This window comes from Bombina bombina, chromosome 7 (genome assembly GCF_027579735.1).
Source record: "Bombina bombina isolate aBomBom1 chromosome 7, aBomBom1.pri, whole genome shotgun sequence".
Classification (NCBI taxonomy): domain Eukaryota; kingdom Metazoa; phylum Chordata; class Amphibia; order Anura; family Bombinatoridae; genus Bombina; species Bombina bombina.
Window position 1 is genome coordinate 389928331 of NC_069505.1, and position 21964 is coordinate 389950294.

Below are 21964 nucleotides of genomic sequence, written 5' to 3' on the forward strand. Positions count from 1 at the left end.
ACCTTTCCGAGAAATCTCAACACATAAGGATAAAGAGGGTAGGTACATAATTATAGTGGGATTCCTCTTTCATAAACCGGTAACGCTAGTAAACATATATGCCCCCAATGCAGACCTCACCTGCTTCTTTCTCCAGCTAAATAAAAAACTCCTTGAAATAACTAGAGGCAGTCTGATTTTGGGAGGCGACTTCAACCTCGCACTAGACCCTGACCTGGACTGCTCTACAGGTACATCTTCAGTGCCAAACAAAACACTAAAACAAATTAAATTAACCCTTGCACAATTGGCTTTACATGACACTTGGTGACTACAACACCCCGACGAAAAAGACTTCACATTCTACTCAAATCCACACCAATTATATACAAGATTTGATTATTTCTTCACAGACGTTACCAGTTTATCCTATGTTACTTCTACCAACATTTACCCTATTACATGGTCTGACCATGCTAAAATCAGCTGCTAAAATCAGCTGCCAAATTAACTGGCCCTCTTCGCCACCCTCCAATACTTGTTGGAGATTTGACGATTCCCTCCTCAGAGACCCCCTGACTTACATTCAGATTCAAAAATCACTAATCTAATACTTTCAAAGGAATGATACTAATGACACAAACATACATAATATCTGGAACGCTCACAAATGTGTAATTAGAGGGGAACTCATTGCCATAAAAGCATCCAAGATTAAGCAACAGAATATTTATCTTAACTCCCTATTAGAAGATTTAGCTGCAGGACCTACACGAAAAATTCCCTACTAATACATCATTACTAGACAGCATTACTCACAAACGAGATCAGCTACACCTACACCTAGGCACTGAAGCAAAAAAAAGAGCCCCATTCCTTAAGAAAGTATACTATGAAGGGGCCAACAAACAGGGGTGAATGCTTGCCTGACAACTTAAAAAACGAACAAATAGACAATATATAATGAAAATATGTGTAACCACCGGTGACTTGAAATCGAATACAGCTGACATTATGCTAGCATTCAAAGACTATTATGACAAATTATACAATAATAGACGAGGCATAGGAGACCCCAACCCAGCCGACATAGCAGACTATTTATCAGACCTTCATCTCCCTCGGCTCACCACAGAGCAAAATGAAACTTTAGATGCCCCAATATCCGAAGAGGAACTATTAGAGACTATTTCTTCTCTCCCCTTAGGTAAAGCCCCGGGCCCTGATGGTTTTAGTAATTCCTATTACACTCAATTCAAAGAAATATTATCCCCATACCTATTAAGATTCTATCAGAGCATAGACTCCGACGGGGGCTTCTCTTCATCCTCGCTCCAGGCACACATCTCAATAATTCTTAAACCTGGTAAACCATCAGACCAAATATCTAACTACCGCCCGATTTAGCTTATTAATACTGACCTAAAGATCTTTGCGAAAATAATAACGAATAGATTAAACCAGTTCCTCCCAAATCTAATACACAATGACTAGGTGGGCTTTGTGCCTGGTCGTGAGGCGAGAGATAGCACAGTTCGCAATTTACATCTAATCTGGCACATCACAGATAAACACATCCCCTCAGTTAATATCTACAGATGCTGAAAAGGCCTTTGACCAGGTCAATTGGTCTTTTCTGAAGGCATCTCTCGAGGCATTTGGCTTTAGCTCAACCACCTTGAAGCAAATATTCTCGCTATACACGTTGCCTAATGCCCGTATCTTAGTTAATGGCTCTTTATCGCCCCCAATAGAGATAAATAATGGAACACGCCAGGGATGCCCTCTTTCGCCCTTATTGTTCGCACTCCTCATTGAAACTCTGGCCACCAAGATTAGAAACAACCTCGTCATTACAGGAATAACAGTAGGACAAGAAACATATAAGATTTCCCTTTTTGCAGACGATATTCTATTCACCCTTACTATCCCAGAACAATCTGTCCCCCCTTTACTGACGGAATTCTCCACCTTCCATAACCTAACAAACTTCCTGATTAACCAGAAAAAAATCTGAAATAATGGGCTTTTGCCTACCAGAGATCTCTCTTACCTCAATTAAAAACATCTGTCCCTTTAAATGGTGTAAGGCACCTATGAAATACCTAGGCATATACCTCCCAGATACATTTGAAAAGATTTTCACACATTAACTTCCTCCCAATCAAATCATTAATCACGAGAGACCTATCTTCATGGGGCTCAAAGAAACTAAATTGGTGGGGTCGTATCAATACTTTAAAAATGAATATTTTCCCAAGACATCTTTATATTACGGAAGCACTACCGATCCCTCTACCTCCGAAATATATATCCTAGATTCAAAATTTGTTTAACTCCTATGTGTGGCAAAAAAACCCACCAAGAATTAATAAAAACACCATGTTCTTATCGAAATCCCATGGCGGACTGGGATTGCCTAACTTGGAGGCATATAGAACTTCAATATTCCTACAAAGGATATTAGACTGGAGGGTGGGAGACACACAGAGGAGGTGGGTTAGATTGGAGAAACACTTAGGACCTGACATTCCATTAAATAACTTATGCTGGAGGTCCGACTTCCACGAGCAAATTAAGTCCATTACCAATCCAATTACAAAAGAAACAATATCTCGTTGGAACTGGGCCTCTAGACAATACCCACACATTTCTTCTAACCCAGGCCCTCTAACTTCTCTACTTCACAACACCGGTTTCTGGCACATCACAGATAAACACATCACCTCAGTATTAATATCTACAGATGCTGAAAAGGCCTTTGACTGGGTCAATTGGTCTTTTCTGAAGGCATCTCTCGAGGCATTTGGCTTTAGCTCAACCACCTTGAAGCGAATATTCTCTCTATACACGTTGCCTAATGCCCGTATCTTAGTTAATGGCTCTTTATCACCCCCAATAGAGATAAATAATGGAACACGCCAGGGATGCCCTCTTTCGCCCTTACTGTTCGCACTCCTCATTGAAACTCTGGCCACCAAGATTAGAAACAACCCCGTCATTACAGGAATAACAGTAGGACAAGAAGCATATAAGATTTCCCTTTTTGCCAATGATATTCTATTCACCCTTACTATCCCGGAACAATCTGTCCCCCCTTTACTGACGGAATTCTCCACCTTCCATAACCTAACAAACTTCCTGATTAACCAGAACAAATCTGAAATAATGGGCTTTTGCCTACCAGAGATCTCGCTTATCTCAATTAAAAACATCTGTCCCTTTAAATGGTGTAAGGCACCTATGAAATACCTAGGCATATACCTCCCAGATACATTTGAAAAGATTTTTCACATTAACTTCCTCCCAATCAAATCATTAATCACGAGAGACCTATCTTCATGGGGCTCAAAGAAACTAAATTGGTGGGGTCCTATCAATACTTTAAAAATGAATATTTTCCCAAGACATCTTTATATTACGGAAGCACTACCTATCCCTCTACCTCCGAAATATATATCCCAGATTCAAAATTTGTTTAGCTCCTATGTGAGGCAAAAAACCCCACCAAGAATTAATAAAAACACCATGTTCTTATCGAAATCCCATGGCGGACTGGGATTGCCTAACTTGGAGGCATATAGAACTTCAATATTCCTACAAAGGATATTAGACTGGAGGGTGGGAGACACACAGAGGAGGTGGGTTAGATTGGAAAAACACTTAGGACCTGACATTCCATTAAATAACTTGTGCTGGAGGTCCGACTTCCACGAGCAAATTAAGTCCATTACCAATCCAATTACAAAAGAAACCATATCTCGTTGGAACTGGGCCTCTAGACAATACCCACACATTTCTTCTAACCCAGGCCCTCTAACTTCTCTACTTCACAACACCGATTTCTCCTTACTTAACCTGAACTCTCTCGCCCCGGCACCACAAGACATACTTATTCACCACGTCACTCTTAATGAAGCATTATGCACGCAAGACCAACAAATAGAGAAAGGTCTTGACTGGGCGAATAATTGGTTCTCTTATAGACGACTATACAGTTACATAAGCACTCATAAAGATAAAAACAACATGGTTCGCAACCCTACCAATTTAGAGAAACTATACCTCTCAGGCTACCCAGTGAAACACTCCCTATCCATTATCTATAAAATTCTCACTCACCCCCTACCATGTAACTTACCATATTCCATTGAAATGTGAGAAAGAGAGTTGGGAAATATCATCCTCCCCCAAACAGCGGCCAACATGTTTACAAACACAAAAAAATCCTCTACCTCTGCCTCCATCTTAGAGACCAACTACAAGGTTTTGCACTGCTGGTACCTAACCCCCCGAAGGCTCCACCGCTTATATCCCAAGCTTAGCAATAAATGCTGGAGATGTGGTCACACTGGGAGTGGCATGGGCCACATGTGGTAGTGGTGGTGCTCCCGACTTAACCACTTCTGGTATAATGTAATACGTGAAGTGGAACATATTTTCCAAATAATTATACCGCCAGACCCCCAAATCTGGCTACTAAATAAATCTACCCACCTACCTTCCAAACAACTTCTCCCTATATTTAGGATCTTTACCAACAGTGTCAAGATTTTGATAGCCAAAACATGGAAGTCTAGAGAGGTTCCCTCATTGTCGATGTGGAGGAACAAGGTCACTGAGTTGCTGGAATTAGAGGAATATTCAGTTTATAAAAAAGGAAACACAGAAAGTTTTGCTATGTTACAAGCAATGTGGGACGAATATAGTAGAAATAATAACTCCTCCCTCTCTGTAAAAGAAAAACTGACATGAACAATTATACGATACTAAAGTGGGCTGTTAGTATGAAGTCTTAACACTGTATAATAGGCCACTTAATTATAAGTTATGAGATTGGACAACTGTTATTCTCAATCAATGTTATATTGTTTGGTAATACCTTGTTATTTTTGTTTTATTTAAAACCCCAAGAGACTGAGACATTGTAGAAGCATTGTAATCTCTGTTTAATCAATTTATTTCACAACTTGTATGTGATATTTCTTTGTACAGTCTCTTTCCAATAAAAAGATTTTAACTAAAAACAGGGGCACTTTAATTCATCAAAATTTACATTTCACTCCTGTTGTAAAAAAAAAATTACCTTTTAAACTTGACAGCTAGTGATGTCGCGAATAGTTCACCGGCGAATAGTTCCCGGCAAACATAGGCCTAGATTTGGAGTTTGGCGGTAGCCGTGAAAACCAGCGTTAGAGGCTCCTAACGCTGGTCATTCAAAAAAGGGTCTAACGCTCACTTTTCAGCCGCGACTTTTCCATACCGCAGATCCCCTTACATCAATTGCGTATCCTATCTTTTCAATGGGATCTTTCTAACTCCGGTATTTAGAGTCGTGTCTGAAGTGAGCGTTAGAAATCTAACGACAAAACTCCAGCCGCAGAAAAAAGTCAGTAGTTAAGAGCTTTCTGGGCTAACGCCGGTTCATAAAGCTCTTAACTACTGTGCTCTAAAGTACACTAACACCCATAAACTACCTATGTACCTCTAAACCGAGGCCCCCCCACATCGCCGACACTCGATTAAATTTTTTTAACCCCTAATCTGCCGACCGCCACCTACGTTATACTTATGTACCCCTAATCTGCTGCCCCTAACACCGCAGACCCCTATATTATATTTATTAACCCCTAACCTGCCCCCCACAACGTCGCCGCCAGCTACCTACACTTATTAACCCCTAATCTGCCCAATCGCCACCTACGTTATACTTATGTACCCCTAATCTGCTGCCCCTAACACCGCCGACCCCTATATTATATTTATTAACCCCTAATCTGCCCCCCTCAACGTCGCCTCCACCTGCCTACACTTATTAACCCCTAATCTGCCGAGCGGACCGCACCGCTACTATAATAAATGTATTAACCCCTAAAGCTAAGTCTAACCCTAACACTAACACCCCCCTAAGTTAAATATAATTTTAATCTAACGAAATTAATTAACTCTTCTTAAATAAATTATTCCTATTTAAAGCTAAATACTTACCTGTAAAATAAATCCTAATATAGCTACAATATAAATTATATAGAAGATGCCGCTTGGATGAAGACTTCAATCGGATGGAAGACCTCTTCTGCCCCGCTTGGATGAAGACTTCTACCGGATGGAGGACCTCTTCTTGCCCCGCTTGGATGAAGACTTCTACCGGATGGAGGACCTCTTCTTGCTCCTCTTGGATGAAGAATTTGGCTCGGCTGGGTGAAGACGACTCAAGGTAGGGAGATCTTCAGGGGCTTAGTGTTAGGTTTATTTAAGGGGGGTTTGTGTTAGATTAGGGGTATGTGGGTGGTGGGTTGTAATGTTGGGGGGGGGGGTATTGTATGTTTTTTTTTACAGGCAAAAGAGCTGAATTTCTTGGGGCATGCCCCGCAAAGGGCCCTGTTCAGGGCTGGTAAGGTAAAAGAGCTTTGAACTTTAGTAATTTAGAATAGGGTAGGGCATTTTTTTATTTTGGGGGTCTTTGTTATTTTATTAGGGGGCTTAGAGTAGGTTTAATTAGTTAAAATTGTTGTAATATTTTTCTAATGTTTGTAAATATTTTTTTATTTTTTGTAACTTAGTTCTTTTTTATTTTTTGTACTTTAGTTAGTTTATTTCATTGTATTTCATTGTAGGAATTGTATTTAATTTATTTATTGATAGTGTAGTGTTAGGTTTAATTGTAACTTAGGTTAGGATTTATTTTACAGGTAAATTAGTAATTATTTTAACTATTTTAGCTATTAAATAGTTCTTAACTATTTAATAGCTATTGTACCTGGTTAAAATAAATACAAAGTTACCTGTAAAATAAATATTAATCCTAAAATAGCTATAATATAAATATAATTTATATTGTAGCTATATTAGGATTTATTTTACAGGTAAGTATTTAGCTTTAAATAGGAATAATTTATTTAAGAAGAGTTAATTAATTTCGTTAGATTAAAATTATATTTTATTTAGGGGGGTGTTAGTGTTAGGGTTAGACTTAGCTTTAGGGGTTAATACATTTATTAGAATAGCGGTGAGCTCCAGTCGGCAGATTAGGGGTTAATGTTTGAAGTTAGGTGTCGGCGATGTTAGGGAGGGCAGATTAGGGGTTAATACTATTTATTATAGGGTTAGTGAGGCGGATTAGGGGTTAATAACTTTATTATAATAGCGGTGCGGTCCGGTCGGCAGATTAGGGGTTAATAAGTGTAGGCAGGTGGAGGCGACGTTGTGGGGGGCAGATTAGGGGTTAATAAATATAATATAGGGGTCGGCGGTGTTAGGGGCAGCAGATTAGGGGTACATAGGGATAATGTAAGTAGCGGCGGTTTACGGAGCGGCAGATTAGGGGTTAAAAATAATATGCAGGGGTCAGCGATAGCGGGGGCGGCAGAATAGGGGTTAATAAGTGTAAGGTTAGCGGTGTTTAGACTCGGGGTACATGTTAGGGTGTTAGGTGCAGACGTAGGAAGTGTTTCCCCATAGACAACAATGGGGCTGCGTTAGGAGCTGAACGCGGCTTTTTTGCAGGTGTTAGGTTTTTTTTCAGCTCAAACAGCCCCATTGTTTCCTATGGGGGAATCGTGCACAAGTACGTTTTTGAGGCTGGCCGCGTCCGTAAGCAACTCTGGTATTGAGAGTTGAAGTTGCGTTAAATATGCTCTACGCTCCTTTTTTGGAGCCTGACGCAGCCATTCTGTGGACTCTCAATACCAGAGTTATTTTAAAGGTGCGGCCAGAAAAAAGCCAGCGTTAGCTATGCGGGTCGTTACCGACAAAACTCTAAATCTAGCCGATAGCTTGTTCGCGTTCCATGTTCGATCCGCCCCCTATTCATCATCATTGAGTAATACTTTGACCCTGTACCTCACAGTCAGCAGATACATTCCAGCCAATCAGCAGCAGACCCTCCCTCCCAGACCCTCCTACCTCCTGGACAGCATCCATTTTAGATTCATTTGGAAGCTGCTTTCTTAGTGAGAGGAGGGACAGTGTAGCTGCTGCTGATATAATAGGGAAATCGATAGCTAGGCTAGTGTATTCAGTGTCCACTACAGTCCTGAAGGACTCATCTGATCTCTGTTGTAAGGACAGCACCCCAAAAAGCCCGTTTTAGGGCTAGAACATCAGTCTGCTTTTTTTTTTTTTTTTCCTGTGTAATCTAATTGCAGTTGCCTGCCTGCCAGCGTGTGTGTCAGGCTCACAGCGTATACTGTGCCCACTTGCCCAGTGCCACCACTCATATCTGGTGTAACAGTAGTGTACATTTAAAAAAAACAACACTTTTTTGACTGTGAAATAATAGCAGTCAGTTTCCTTCACACGTGTGCGTTTCAGTGCCTGCCTGTCAGGGCACAGTGTCATCCCAGTGCAACTCATATCTGGTGTAACAGTAGTGTACATTTAAAAAATCAAAACACTTTTTTGACTGTGAAATAATAGCAGTCAGTTTCCTTCACACGTGTGCGTTTCAGTGCCTGCCTGCCAGGGCACAGTGTCACCCCAGTGCAACTCATATCTGGTGTAACAGTAGTGTAAATTAAAAAAAACAACACTTTTTTGACTGTGAAATAATAGCAGTCAGTTTCCTTCACACGTGAGAGTTTCAGTGCCTGCCTGCCAGGGCACAGTGTCACCCCAGTGCAACTCATATCTGGTGTAACAGTAGTGTACATTTAAAAAAAAACAACACTTTTTTGACTGTGAAATAATAGCAGTCAGTTTCCTTCACATGTGTGCGTTTCAGTGCCTACCTGCCAGGGCACAGTGTCACCCCAGGGCAACTCATATCTGGTGTAACAGTAGTGTAAATTAAAAAACAACAACACTTTTTTGACTGTGAAATAATAGCAGTCAGTTTCCTTCACACGTGTGCGTTTCAGTGCCTGCCTGCCAGGGCACAGTGTCACCCCAGTGCAACTCATATCTGGTGTAACAGTAGTGTAAATTAAAAAAAAACAACACTTTTTTGGCTGTGAAATAATAGCAGTCAGTTTCCTTCACACGTGTGCGTTTCAGTGCCTGCCTGCCTGCCAGGGCACAGTGTCACCCCAGTGCAACTCATATCTGGTGTAACAGTAGTGTACATTTAAAAAAAAAAAAAAACACTTTTTTGACTGTGAAATAATAGCAGTCAGTTTCCTTCACACGTGTGCATTTCAGTGCCTGCCTGCCAGGGCACAGTGTCACCCCAGTGCAACTCATATCTGGTGTAACAGTAGTGTAAATTAAAAAAAAAAACACTTTTTTGACTGTGAAATAATAGCAGTCAGTTTCCTTCACACGTGTGCGTTTCAGTGCCTGCCTGCCAGGGCACAGTGTCACCCCAGTGCAACTCATATCTGGTGTAACAGTAGTGTAAATTAAAAAAAAAACAACACTTTTTTGACTGTGAAATAATAGCAGTCAATTTTCTTCACACGTGTGCGTTTCAGTGCCTGCCTGCCTGCCAGGGCACAGTGTCACCCCAGTGCAACTCATATCTGGTGTAACAGTAGTGTACATTTAAAAAAAAACAACACTTTTATGACTGTGAAATAATAGCAGTCAGTTTCCTTCACACGTGTGCATTTCAGTGCCTGCCTGCCAGGGCACAGTGTCACCCCAGTGCAACTCATATCTGGTGTAACAGTAGTGTACATTTAAAAAAAAAAAAACACTTTTTTGACTGTGAAATAATAGCAGTCAGTTTCCTTCACACGTGTACGTTTCAGTGCCTGCCTGCCAGGGCACAGTGTCACCCCAGTGCAACTCATACCTGATAGGGGACGTAACAGGGATTAAACTGATAAAAATAGAACTACTTAACACACCACTCCTATCTGGTGGCACATTAGATTGCACGCGCAGTGCCCCAAATTTGAAGTACGAGGACCGACCAAGCATCTTTTTCCATCTCCCGGTTCCTAAAATCGATGCCATATACACGTCCCCTGATAGGGGACGTAACAGGGATTAAACTGATAAGAATAGTACTACTTAACACACCCCTGCTATCTGGTGGCACATTAGATTGCACCGCAGTGACCCAAATTTGAAGTAGGAGGACCGACCAAACATCTTTTTCCATCTCCCGGTTCCTAAAATCGATGCCATATACACGTCCCCTTATAGGGGACGTAACAGGGATTAAACTGATAAGAATAGTACTACTTAACACACCACTCCTATCTGGTGGCACATTAGATTGCACGCGCAGTGCCCCAAATTTGAAGTAGGAGGACCGACCAAGCATCTTTTTCCATCTCCCGGTTCCTAAAATCGATGTCATATACACGTCCCCTCGCAGAGAGAGAGGAGTCTGAAGAAGAAGAGTCAGAGGAGGAAGGTGGCTTTGAGGAGGTGGAAGACCAAACACAGCAGGGGGCTTGTTGTCACCTTTCGGGGACCCTTGGTGTTGTACGTGGCTGGGTGGAGGAAGAGACCTTCAATGACATCAGTGAGGACAAGGAACGGGACATGGCTAGCTTGGTATCCAACCTTGTGCAAATGGGGAGTTTGCGGTTGTGCAAATGGACTGTTTGCGGTTGTTTGCGGTGCATTAAACGGGGAGTTTGGTCTGTCACTGTGAAGCGGGCGTAACCCTTACACTACCTGATCGATACAACATCATACCTGATGTTTTAAAGCACGTTATTCCAAACAATTTAGGAATGTTAGGTGATTTATGCCCTTTATGGATTAAAACCAGACTCTGCATCAACTATGTAATTTTCCATGGGAGTTTTGCCATGGATTCCCCTCCCCTCCGGCATGCCACAGTCCAGGTGTTAGTACCCTTGAAACAACTTTTCCATCACTATTGTGGCCAGAAAGAGTCCCTGTGGGTTTTAAATTCGCCTGCCTATTGAAGTCTATGGCGGTTCGCCCGGTTCGCCCGTTCGCGAACAGTTGCGGAAGTTCACGTTCGCGGATCGCGAACGCAAAATTTTAGTTTCGCGACATCACTATTGACAGCAGCTCCAGCTTCCTCCGGTCGTTGCAAGCCATTTCTGATGTCAGAAATGATGAATAGGTCATCCTCCAATCACGGCTTCCCCCCCGGGGAAATCAGTGTCTGATTCTACTCCGTAATTGGAGGAAGCCGGATTCCTCATTTTAGACCCAGGAAGAGTCTTTGCGACGGGTGGAAGAAGCTGGAGCTACGGTGAAGTTTAAAAGGCAAGTTTTTTTTCACAACAGGCGTGAAAAGTAAATTTTGCCGAATTAAAGTGCCCCTGTTTTTAATTGAATTTTTAAAAACCGGGCACTTTAGCATCAAAATTGACATTCACTTTAATTAAAGTTATTTTATTTAGATTATTTTAAATTATATTTAAGTTAGGGGGTGTTAGGGTTAGACTTAGGTTTAGGGGTTAATACATTTAATATAGTTGCGGCGACGTTGGGGGCGGCAGATTAGGGGTTAATAAATGTAGGTAGGTGTCGGCGATGTTAGGGACGGCAGATTAGGGCTTAATATATTTATTAAAGTGGCGGCGATGTCCGGTCGGCAAATTAGGGGATAAAATTTTATTTAAGTGTTTGCGATGTGGGGGGCTCGGTTTAGGGGTTAATAGGTAGTTTATGGGTGTAAGTGTACTTTTTAGCACTTTAGTTAAGAGTTTTATGTTACGGCGTTAGCCCATAAAACTCTTAACTACTGACTTTTAAATGCAGCACGAGTCTTGACAGGAGAGGGTCTACCGCTCACTTTTTCCAAGACTCGTAATACCGGCGTTATGCAAGTCCCATTGAAAATATGGGATACGCAATTGACGTAAATGGATTTGCGGTATGTTCGAGTCGTGGAAAAAAAGTGAGTGGTACACCTGTACCAGCAAGACTCGTAATACCAGCGTTAGGAAAAAAGCAGCGTTGGGACCTCTCAATGCTGCTTTTTAACCCTAACGCACAACTCGTAATCTAGCTGTATGTTTTTAAAAAAGAAAAGAAAGTTAAGTAGACTGTCCCTTTAAGCTTACTGGCTGACAGAGACAACTCCCACAGAAAAAAAAACTCAATGACCAATTTGGGACTAGATTACAAGTGGAGCACTAAATTATTATGCACCCGCAAATGGGCAAATTTGCCAGTTTGCGGGTGCGAGATAAATAACCAACCATTACAAGTGTACAAGTTATTGTTCAGAAAATTAAATAGAGATTAGATCTGGTTCATTTTATAAAAGTGCCCCAGCATATTTTTTTTTATAAAAAACAACTTCACTAGGCAGTTTTAGGGCTTTAAACTTGGCAGGTGGGGACGCCTTTGCATTGCACCTCACTTGTAATACCAGCGCACATTTGCGGAAGCAATATTTTGCGCTCAACTTGTAATCTGGCCCTATGTTTCTAACCCTGGCAAAGTTCCAATTTGGAAGCTGCATGCAAGCAGGAAACAGTTGACAACTATGCGCGACTGCTGTTTCCTTAACAGATGCAATGCATGCAGCTCCTGAGCTGACTTTACCTATGTGTGTAATCCCTTCAGCAGAGTTAAATATCAATTCTAAGCGGTAGTGTAGGACATTTTATATCCCTTTAAACCTCTGCAATAAAAGTAACAAGCCATACTTCAGCTATGCACACATATTGTGATTGGTTATATGGTATTCTTTAAAGAATAGTCAATCATTAAACCAAATACTGTATCTCAATGACGTGTGTAAGGATAAAGTAATCCAGAAGCGAGTTTTTGTACAGTTTTTGTGAATATCTCAACAGAATGAGACAGAAGCATTTATCCATTTTATTTGTGACATTATTTTGTACCTGTCTATTATATGTCTGCACACAGCACAGATGGCTCAAACTACGTAAGTAGAAAACTAATATTTAAATTTAGTGTTAAGAATGTAGTTCTGTTTGTACATTGTATACTAAATGGTTAAATCTTAAGACTGGTGCTCCTTAACTCGTCCGCCACTTCTGAGGTGGTCGACAGCAATCCGCCCGATCGCATACGATCGGGTTGATTTACACCCCCTGCTAGCGGCCGATTGCAGGGGGCAGCATTTCTAGTGAAATGCTTGTGCAAGGATAATATGTGCGGTGGACATTGATAATTTGGCCCCAGAGCATGCAATTTTAAGCAACTTTCTAATTTACTCCTTTTATCAATTTTTCTTTGTTAACTCGCTATCTCGCTATCTTTATTTGAAAAGCAATAATGTAAGCTTAGGAGCCAGCCCATTTTTGGTTCAGAACCTGGGTTGCTGAACCAAAAATGGGCCGGCTCCTTAGCTTAGATTCCTGCTTTTTCAAAAAAGATAGCCAGAGAATGAAGAAACATTGATAATAGGAGTAAATTAGAAAGTTGCTTAAAATTGCATGCTCTATCTGAATCATGAAAGAAAAAATGTGGGGTAGTGTCCCTTTTATATATAGTATGTACAGTTTCAGCATCAAAGCAAAGACAAACGTTATGCTATTTGGCTGTATATTTGTTTTTATATTTTATCCAAGTCATCAATAGTCTGATCATGCTGTATTGCTTACTTATTTTGGATTAGTTTATTATAACATTTCAATTTATTTGTAAATATGAAAATGTTTACTCCATTTTAAAATATTCTAATTGAACTAAAAAATGTAAAAGATATAAAAATATGTTATAGATGTTAAAATAAATAAAAAAACAAGGAATTCTTCACTGCGACCTTGATGGCAATAAAGAAATAAAACGAATAAAATCTATATCTACATGCAGGAGACAGTTTGACGGATCTTTGCACCATGGATTTAACTCTCAAGTTACCATAAAGTACTACAATGTAATGTAAAGCATTGTGTTGGTTTTAGGAACCTTAACATTTTTTAGAAGTGTTATTGGCTTACATATTAGTTAGCACTATGTTTAAATGATAACAATTTAAAAGATACAAGGAATTCTTCACTGCAATCTTTATGGCAATCAGGGCCGCCATCAAGGGGTGACAGGGGTGACTCCTGTCAGGGGCCCAATGGGCCAGTGGGGCCCCATGAGGCAAGAACTTAATATATATATATTTTATTTTTATTTTTTATTTGGCAGCCACCAGTGGGTACTACAGCAGAGTGCTAATTGAGCATGGGAAATGTTATTACAAGGAGTAAAGTATTAGCATTTGAGAGGATTTCTGAGTGTGCACTAAACCACTATGCACAGTGTGAGACAGACTTGGCACTTTGTTTATACAGTGTGTGCCTGAGTCAGACGGCTGATCACTTTCATTTGCAGACGAGGTAGGACTTACTTAGCAAGTGTTTTTTATTTCTTTGTGCAATTTCGGATTGTAACTTCAGTGTGGTAGTAGTATGTATGTTGGGACCAGGGGTCCATAAAAACACATTTTTTTAGCAGCAGTGTATTTATGACTATTTGACAATGCTGTAGAAATTCTATATTTAAAACCATGCAGAAATGTTTCCTCCTCAATACACAAACGGTAGGTGCCCTTTTGGCAGATATGCATTTTTTTTAATTTGAAATGAGACAGGTTAACTTAAAACTGTTCAGTTTACACTACAGCTGACTTAATTTTGAAATACATACCAACAAGCCTAAATCCTGCATTTAACCAGATCTAATGGTATGAGTACCACAGATTATGGTTCCACCAAGATTATATAGAGTACAGCATTTTCAAAATCCATACGTACAGCTGATAGATGGGAACATTTGTACACTATATTTGAAGTTGTGCTCTTGATTGGGGAAAATGGGGAAAAAACAAACTTTCAACCTTTTAAAAGTACTTTTTTTCTTTGGTTTGTGTCTCTATGAGTGTGTACGTATTTTTATTCTGTGGGTCTCTCTGTGAGGGTGGGTGTGTATGTCTGTGCATTTTCTGTGGATGTCTGTGAGGGTGTGTGCATATGTCTTTGAGCTTTTTCTATGGGTGCCTCTGTGAGGGTGTGTGTATGTTTATCTTTGTGTATTTTTTCTGGATGCCTCTGTGAGGGTGGGTGTGTATGTCTGTGTTTTCTGTGGATGTCTCTGTGAGGGTGTGTGTGTGTGTGTGTATCTATGTATGTATGTATGTATGTCTGTGTTTTCTGTGGATGTCTCTGTGAGGGTGTGTGTTTTCTGTGGGTGTCTCTGTGAGGGTGTGTGTATGTCTTTGTGTTTTTTCTGTGGATGTCTCAGTGAGGGTGTGTAAATGTATATGTCTGTGTTTTATGTGGTTGTCTCTCTGTGTGTGTATGTCTTTGTGTGTTTTCTGTGGGTGTTTCTGTGTGTGTGTATGTCTTTGTGTGTTTTCTTAGGCTGTCTCTGTCGGCGTTTCCTTGGGTGTATGTGCAAGTTTGTGTGTGTGTGTGTCCATTGTCTGTTCCATTTTAGGACATTTTGACCTTACTACTGATTATTCAAATCTTTCATCAGACTTTGAGACTAACGAGACCTTTCCAGAAGTCACCTAATCTACCATTTAACCTTTAAATTATTGTTTAGGCAGTTCAGGGCCCTTCCATTCAGCCACTGCATGCTGTTGTCCTCATTTAATGGCATCTTCCTTTACAAAAAGATAATCAGAACTCCATATTTTGTTTTCTAAATCTCCTTTTTTTACAAAACTGTAGTTTACCTCATTACTTGTCAAGTCAATGTAAACAAGTGCTGAGTGTCTGTTTGGGTGTCTGAGTGTGTTTCTTTGCATGTCTGCTAGATTGTCTATATGTGAATCCTTATGTGTGAGTGTGTGTGTGTGTGTTTCAGTGTATGAGTGTGTCTGTGTGTTTGTATGTTACTACCTTTACAACATTTCCAAGTTTAAATAGACACTTAAGAATAAAGTGCATATACGTTTTAGTCACTTGGTCAAAAATTGCACATGTCAAAGGGGGGGGGGGGGGGGGGGGCTGATCAATGGTTAAGTCAGGGGCCCCAAACTTTCTAGTGGCGGCCCTGATGGCAATAAAGAAATAAAACTAATAAAATCTATAGCTACATGCAGGAGACAGTTTGACGGATCTTTGCACCATGAATTTAACTCTCAAACTACCATAAAGTACTGCAATGTAATGTAAAGCATTATGTTGGTTTTAGAAACCTTAAAATTTTTTAGAAGTGTTATTGGTTTACATATTAGTTAGCATTATCTTTAAATGATAAAAATGATATTCTCTTTCTAAATTACTTGCGTAAAGAAAATATATAAGTACCTACAGCTCAATACAAATCAATAAATTCACTAAGCTGGGTAATAAACCATCCTTTTCTTTATAGACTTGTGGGTGTGTTTGTGGGTACCTGCCTACCAATTCAGCTGTGGAAGGTTTTCTTTATTATTTAATACAATACTGCAGTGTTCAACATTAAGGGGACAGTAAAGTCAAAAGTAAACTTTCATGATTCAGATAGGGCATGTAATTTTAAACAACTTTCTGATTTACTTTTATCATCAAATTTGCTTTGTACTCTTGATATTCTTAGTTGAAAGATAAACCTAGGTAGTCTCATATGCTTATTTCTAAGCCCTTGACGGCTGCCTCTTATCTGAATTAATTTGACAGTTTTCACAGCTAGAGGGCGTTAGTTTGTGTGTGCCATATAGATAATATCTACTCACGCCTGTGGAGTTATTTATGAGTCAGCACTGATTGGCTAAAATGTAAGTCTGTCAAAAGAACTGAAATAAGGGGGCAGTCTGCAGAGGTGAAAAGTATATTAATATAACCGTGTTGGTTATGCCGAACTGGGGAATGGGTAATAAGGGATTATCTATCTTTTTAAACAATAAACATTATGGCGTTGGCTGCCCCTTTAATATCTGCTAGCTTTAGATTATATACAAATTTCATATGATCTCTATCAATACAAAATTATTATAGTTTCTTTAGTTGCTGTACAATTCATTTGCACAGTTTTATTTTATATAAATTGTGTCTTTAACAACTCCAATAAACATCCAATGATAACATTTAGGGTAGAGATGCTTTATCAAAAACGCATATTTGTTACAAAAATAGTTTTTTTTGTTTTTGTTTTCAAAAACCTGAATATCCAAATGAATGCTCTAAAGAAAATGAAAGAAAATGTGAAAATACTGATGAAACTTATCAGAATTCATTAGTTTCCTTTAAGTTTTTTTTTAAAGGGGTTAACACTTACCTTAACGCATTCTGGAGAGCACGCTAACCCAAACCTTTTTTTGCCATTTCTTTTTAAATAAATTCAATGTAAATGTTTAACTAAAATTCAGTATTTGTCTCATTATAAACTAAAGAATACCGAATAGTGCAGAAAACGAATATTCAGGAAACAAATTTCCCCCTGAATATTTGGTACAAAAATTTTGGACGAACAGAAAATTTCTTGGCTGCACAAGTCTAATTTAGTGTATATTAGACCACTTTCTATGTTATTCTATAAATGTGTCACTACAGTTTGTATGTACAATTTAAAACTGTTCAAACATAAAAGCCAAGTCAAAGTTTTGCTATTTTGGCTGTATATTTGTATTTATATTTTATCCAAGTCATCAATATTTTGGCAATTCTGTATTGCTTAATTATTTTGGATTAATACAACAATGTAATGTGAAGCAGTGTTGCTACTAGAAACTTTCGGCTAGATTATGAGTCTTGCGTTAGGGTTAAAAAGCAGCGTTGAGAGGTCCCAACGCTGCTTTTTAACGACCGCTGGTATTACGAGTGTGGCAGGTACAGGTGTACCGCTCTCTTTTTTTCTGCGACTCGAGCATACCGCAAATCCCCTTATGTCAATTTCGTATCCTATCTTTTCCATGGGATTTGCCTAACGCCGGTATTACAAGTCTTGGAAAAAGTGAGCGGTAGACCCTCTCCTGTCAAGACTCCTACCACATTTAAAAGTCAGTAGTTAAGAGTTTTATGGGCTAACGCCGTAACATAAAACTCTTAACTAAAGTGCTAAAAAGTACACTAACACCCATAAACTACCTATTAACCCTTAAACCGAGGCCACCCCACACATCGCAAACAGTTAAATAAAATTTTTAACCCCTAATCTGCCGACCGGACATCGCCGCCACTGTAATAAATATATTAACCCCTAAATCGCTGCACTCCCGCATCACAAACACTAGTTTCATTTTATTAAGCCCTAATCTGCCGTCCCTAACATCGCCGACACCTATCTACATTTATTAACCCCTAATCTGCCGACCCCAACGTCGCCGCCACAATACTAAATGTATTAACCCCTAAACCTAAGTCTAACCCTAACCCCCCTAACTTAAATATAATTTAAAATAATCGAAAAAAAATTACTACAATTAACTAAATAATTCCTATTTAAAACTAAATACTTACCTATAAAATAAACCCTAAGCTAGCTACAATATAACTAATAGTTACATTGTAGCTATCTCAGGGTTTATTTTTATTTTACAGGCAACTTTGTATTTATTTTAACTAGGAAGTTATTAAATAGTTAATAACTATTTAATAACTATTGTACCTAGTTAAAATAAATACAAAGTTGCCTGTAAAATAAAAATTCATCCAAGATGGCATCCCTTGAATTCCGATTGGCTGATAGAATTCTATCAGCCAATCAGAATTAAGGTAGGAAAAATCCTATTGGCTGATGCAATCAGCCATTCGGATTGAAGTTCAATCCTATTGGCTGATCCAATCAGCCAATAGGATTGAGCTGGCATTCTATTGGCTGTTCCAATCAGCCAATAGAATGCGAGCTCAATCCTATTGGCTGATTGGATCAGTCAATAGGATTGAACTTCAATCCGATTGGCTGATTGCATCAGCCAATAGGATTTTTCCTACCTTAATTCCGATTGGCTGATCGGAATTCAAGGGACGCCATCTTGGATGACGTCTTTTAAAGGAACCTTCATTCAGTGTTAGGACGTCGATGGAAGAAGTTGGCTTCGCGTCGGCTGGATTGAAGATGGACCCGCTCCGCTCCGGATGGAAGAAGATAGAAGATGCCGCCTGGATGAAGCCTTCTGCCGGTCTGGATGTCCTCTTCTGCCGGGATAGGATGAAGACTTCTGCCGGTTTGAAGGTCCACTTGTGCCCGGCTGGGTGAAGACGTCTCAAGGTAGGGTGATCTTCAGGGGGTTAGTGTTAGGTTTTTTTTTAAGGGGGGTTTGGGTGGGTTTTAGAGTAGGGTTGGGTGTGTGGGTGGTGGGTTTTACTTTAATTACTTTATTATAGTGGCGGCGGTGTAGGGGGGCAGGATAGGGGTTAATATGTATAATGTAGGTGGCGGTGGGCTCCGGGAGCGGCGGTTTAGGGGTTAAAAAATGTATTTAGTTGCGGCGGGGTCCGGGATCAGCAGGATAGGGGTTAATAACTTTATTTAGGTGGCGGCGGTATAGGGGGCAGCAGATTAGGGGTTAATATGTATAATGTAGGTGTTGACGGGGTCCGGGAGCGGCGGTTTAGGGGTTAATATATTTATTATAGTTGTGCCGGGGTCCAGGAGCGGCGGTTTAGGGGTTAATATATTTATTATAGTTGCGGCGGGGTCCGGGAGCGGCGGTTTAAGGGTTAATAACTTTATTTAGGTGCAGGGGGCTCCGGGAGCGGCGGTATAGGGGGTAAACAGTATAGTTTAGTTTGGGTGCTTAGTGACAGGCTAGCAAGAAAGCTGTGAATAAGCCGATGAGCAGCGAGATCGATGACTGTTTAGTTAACAACAGTCCGCTGCTCATCGCACCGTACTTGGTGCGCGGCTTTTTGACAGCTTTCTTGCTAAATTTGGCAAACGTATTCAGGTCCGCGGCGGCAATGTTAGGCGAGCTTAGGCAAGCGTATTGGGGCAGTCGAATGCAGGTAAGTAGACAGCTTGATAAATAGAGGCCATAGGGTTAAAAGTAGCAGTTTTTAACATTATCTTTAAGTTATAAAACATGATCTCATCTTAAACTACTTGTGTAAAGAAATTATACCACTAACTTGTTGGTATGAACACACCAGTGAATGAACAGAAAATACACAGTACAGTAGTACACTACAAAATGTTTTAGCTTTAGCACTGGTCACACCTATCCTCAAAAAACCTTCCCTCAATCCAACCTCCCCCTCAAACTACCATCCTATTTCCCTACTCTCTCTTGCCTCAAAACTCCTTGAAAAGCTAGTATATGCACGTCTATCCCATTTCCTTACACTAAACACTCTTCTTGACCCACTGCAATCTGGATTTCGTCCCCATCACTCCACAGAGACAGCAATTGACAAGGTTGCCAACAACCTACTTACAGCAAAATCCAAAGGCCACTTCTCTCTGCTTATCCTCCTTGATCTGTCTGCAGCCTTTGACACTGTTGACCACCCTCTTTTGTTCCAAACCCTCCAATCCTTCAACATCTGCGACACATCTCTCATGGTTCTCTTCCTATCTAACCGTACCTTTAGTGTAGCCCTCTCCAGAGCATCCTCTGCCCTGTTACCACTTTCTGTTGGGGTACCTCAAGGCTCTGTCCTCGGTCCCCTTCTCGTTTCAATCTACATGTCATCATTAGGTTCCTTAATAAAGTCCCACGGGTTACAATATCATTTGTATGCCGATGACACCCAAATGTATCTCTCTGCACCAGACCTTACTCCTTCTTTACTAACCCGTGTCACTAACTGTCTTTCTCACATCTCATCTTGGATGTCCTCTCACCACATTAAGCTAAATCTCTCTAAAACTGAACTCCTTATTTTCCCCCCTTCTTCCAAAATCTCCACCCCCCAATTTTCTATAACTGTTGATAATTCCATCATTACCCCTACCCTGCATGCCCGATGTCTTGGGGTCACACTTGACTCAGACCTTTCCTTAACTCCTCACCTTCAGTCCTTGGCTAAAGCCTGCCGCTTCCACCTTAAAAACATCTCTAAAATTAGACATTTTCTTACACAAGACAAAACTAAGATTTTACTCCATTCTCTCATTCTTTCCTGTCTCGACTACTGTAACTCCGTCCTCTCCGGTCTACCTAGCTGTCGCCTAGCTCCTTTACAATCCATAATGAATGCCTCTGCCAGGCTCATCTTCCTTACACGTCGCTCTTCATTTGCTGCCCCTCTCTGCTAATCCCTTCACTGGCTTCCTCTTGCCTCCAGGATTAAACACAAAATCCTCACTCTGACATACAAAGCCCTTAACTGCACTGCTCCCACTGACATTTCAGACCTTGTCTCCAGATACTCTCCCTCCCATCCCCTTCACTCTGCTCACGATCTCCTACTCTCTTGTTACTTCCCCACATTCCCATTTACAGGACTTCTCCAGACTGACCCCCATCTTCTGGAACTCCCTGCCTTGCTCCACAAGACTCTCCCCTAGTTTTAACAGCTTCAAGCACTCCCTAAAGACTTGACTATTCAGGGATGCATACAACCAACACTAACCTTTCCTAACTCCATTGCTTTCTCCTTGAACCCCTTAGAATGTAAGCCTATGAGCCCAGCTGTTTGTAATTTGCCTTCATAAGAGCCAACTACAACAATGCAACTCTTGGCAGGGCCCTCTACCCATTTGATCCCTATAAATGTTATCCTGTATACCAACTATTTTTAAAGCGCTGCGGAATCTGTTGGCGCTCTACAAATACCTGTTAATAATAATAATAATAATAATAAGCTTAGCTAAATAAAATTTGATGGAGAGAATATGCAAGCCTGCACTATACTCCCTTGAATATTATAATATATTCTTTCTGCAACTCTCTTTGTCTATCTGTGGCTGTTTGTGGGTGCCTGTGTGTGTGTGCATGTGTGGATATCTTACGGTGCCTGTTTGTGTGCATATGGATGTCTATGGGTGCCTGTGTGTTTATGTGCATGTGTGGATGTGCATATGGATGTCTATGGGCGCCTGTGTGTTTGTGTGCATGTGGATTTCTATTGGTGCCTGTGTGTGTATGCATGTGTGGATGTACATTTGGATGTCTATGGATGCCTGTGTGTGTGTGTGTGCATGTGTGGATGTGCATTTGGATGTCTATGGGTGCCTGTGTGTGTGTGCATGTGTAAATGTGCATTTGGATTTCTATGGGTGCCTGTGTGTGTGCGCATGTGTGGACATGCATTTGGATGTCTATGGGTTC

At 40.5% G+C, this 21964-nt stretch overlaps 1 protein-coding gene across 1 annotated transcript in view; it reads left to right on the top strand.

Moving 5' to 3' along the window:
• Positions 1–993: 993 nt before the first annotated feature.
• LOC128636389 (galactosylgalactosylxylosylprotein 3-beta-glucuronosyltransferase 1-like) overlaps positions 994–21964 on the top strand; it is a 137415-nt gene continuing 116444 nt past the window's right edge. The window contains exon 1 of the mRNA XM_053689410.1: positions 994–1186. Within this exon, the coding sequence (XP_053545385.1) occupies positions 994–1186 (193 nt within the window). The remainder of the gene's footprint in view (positions 1187–21964) is intronic.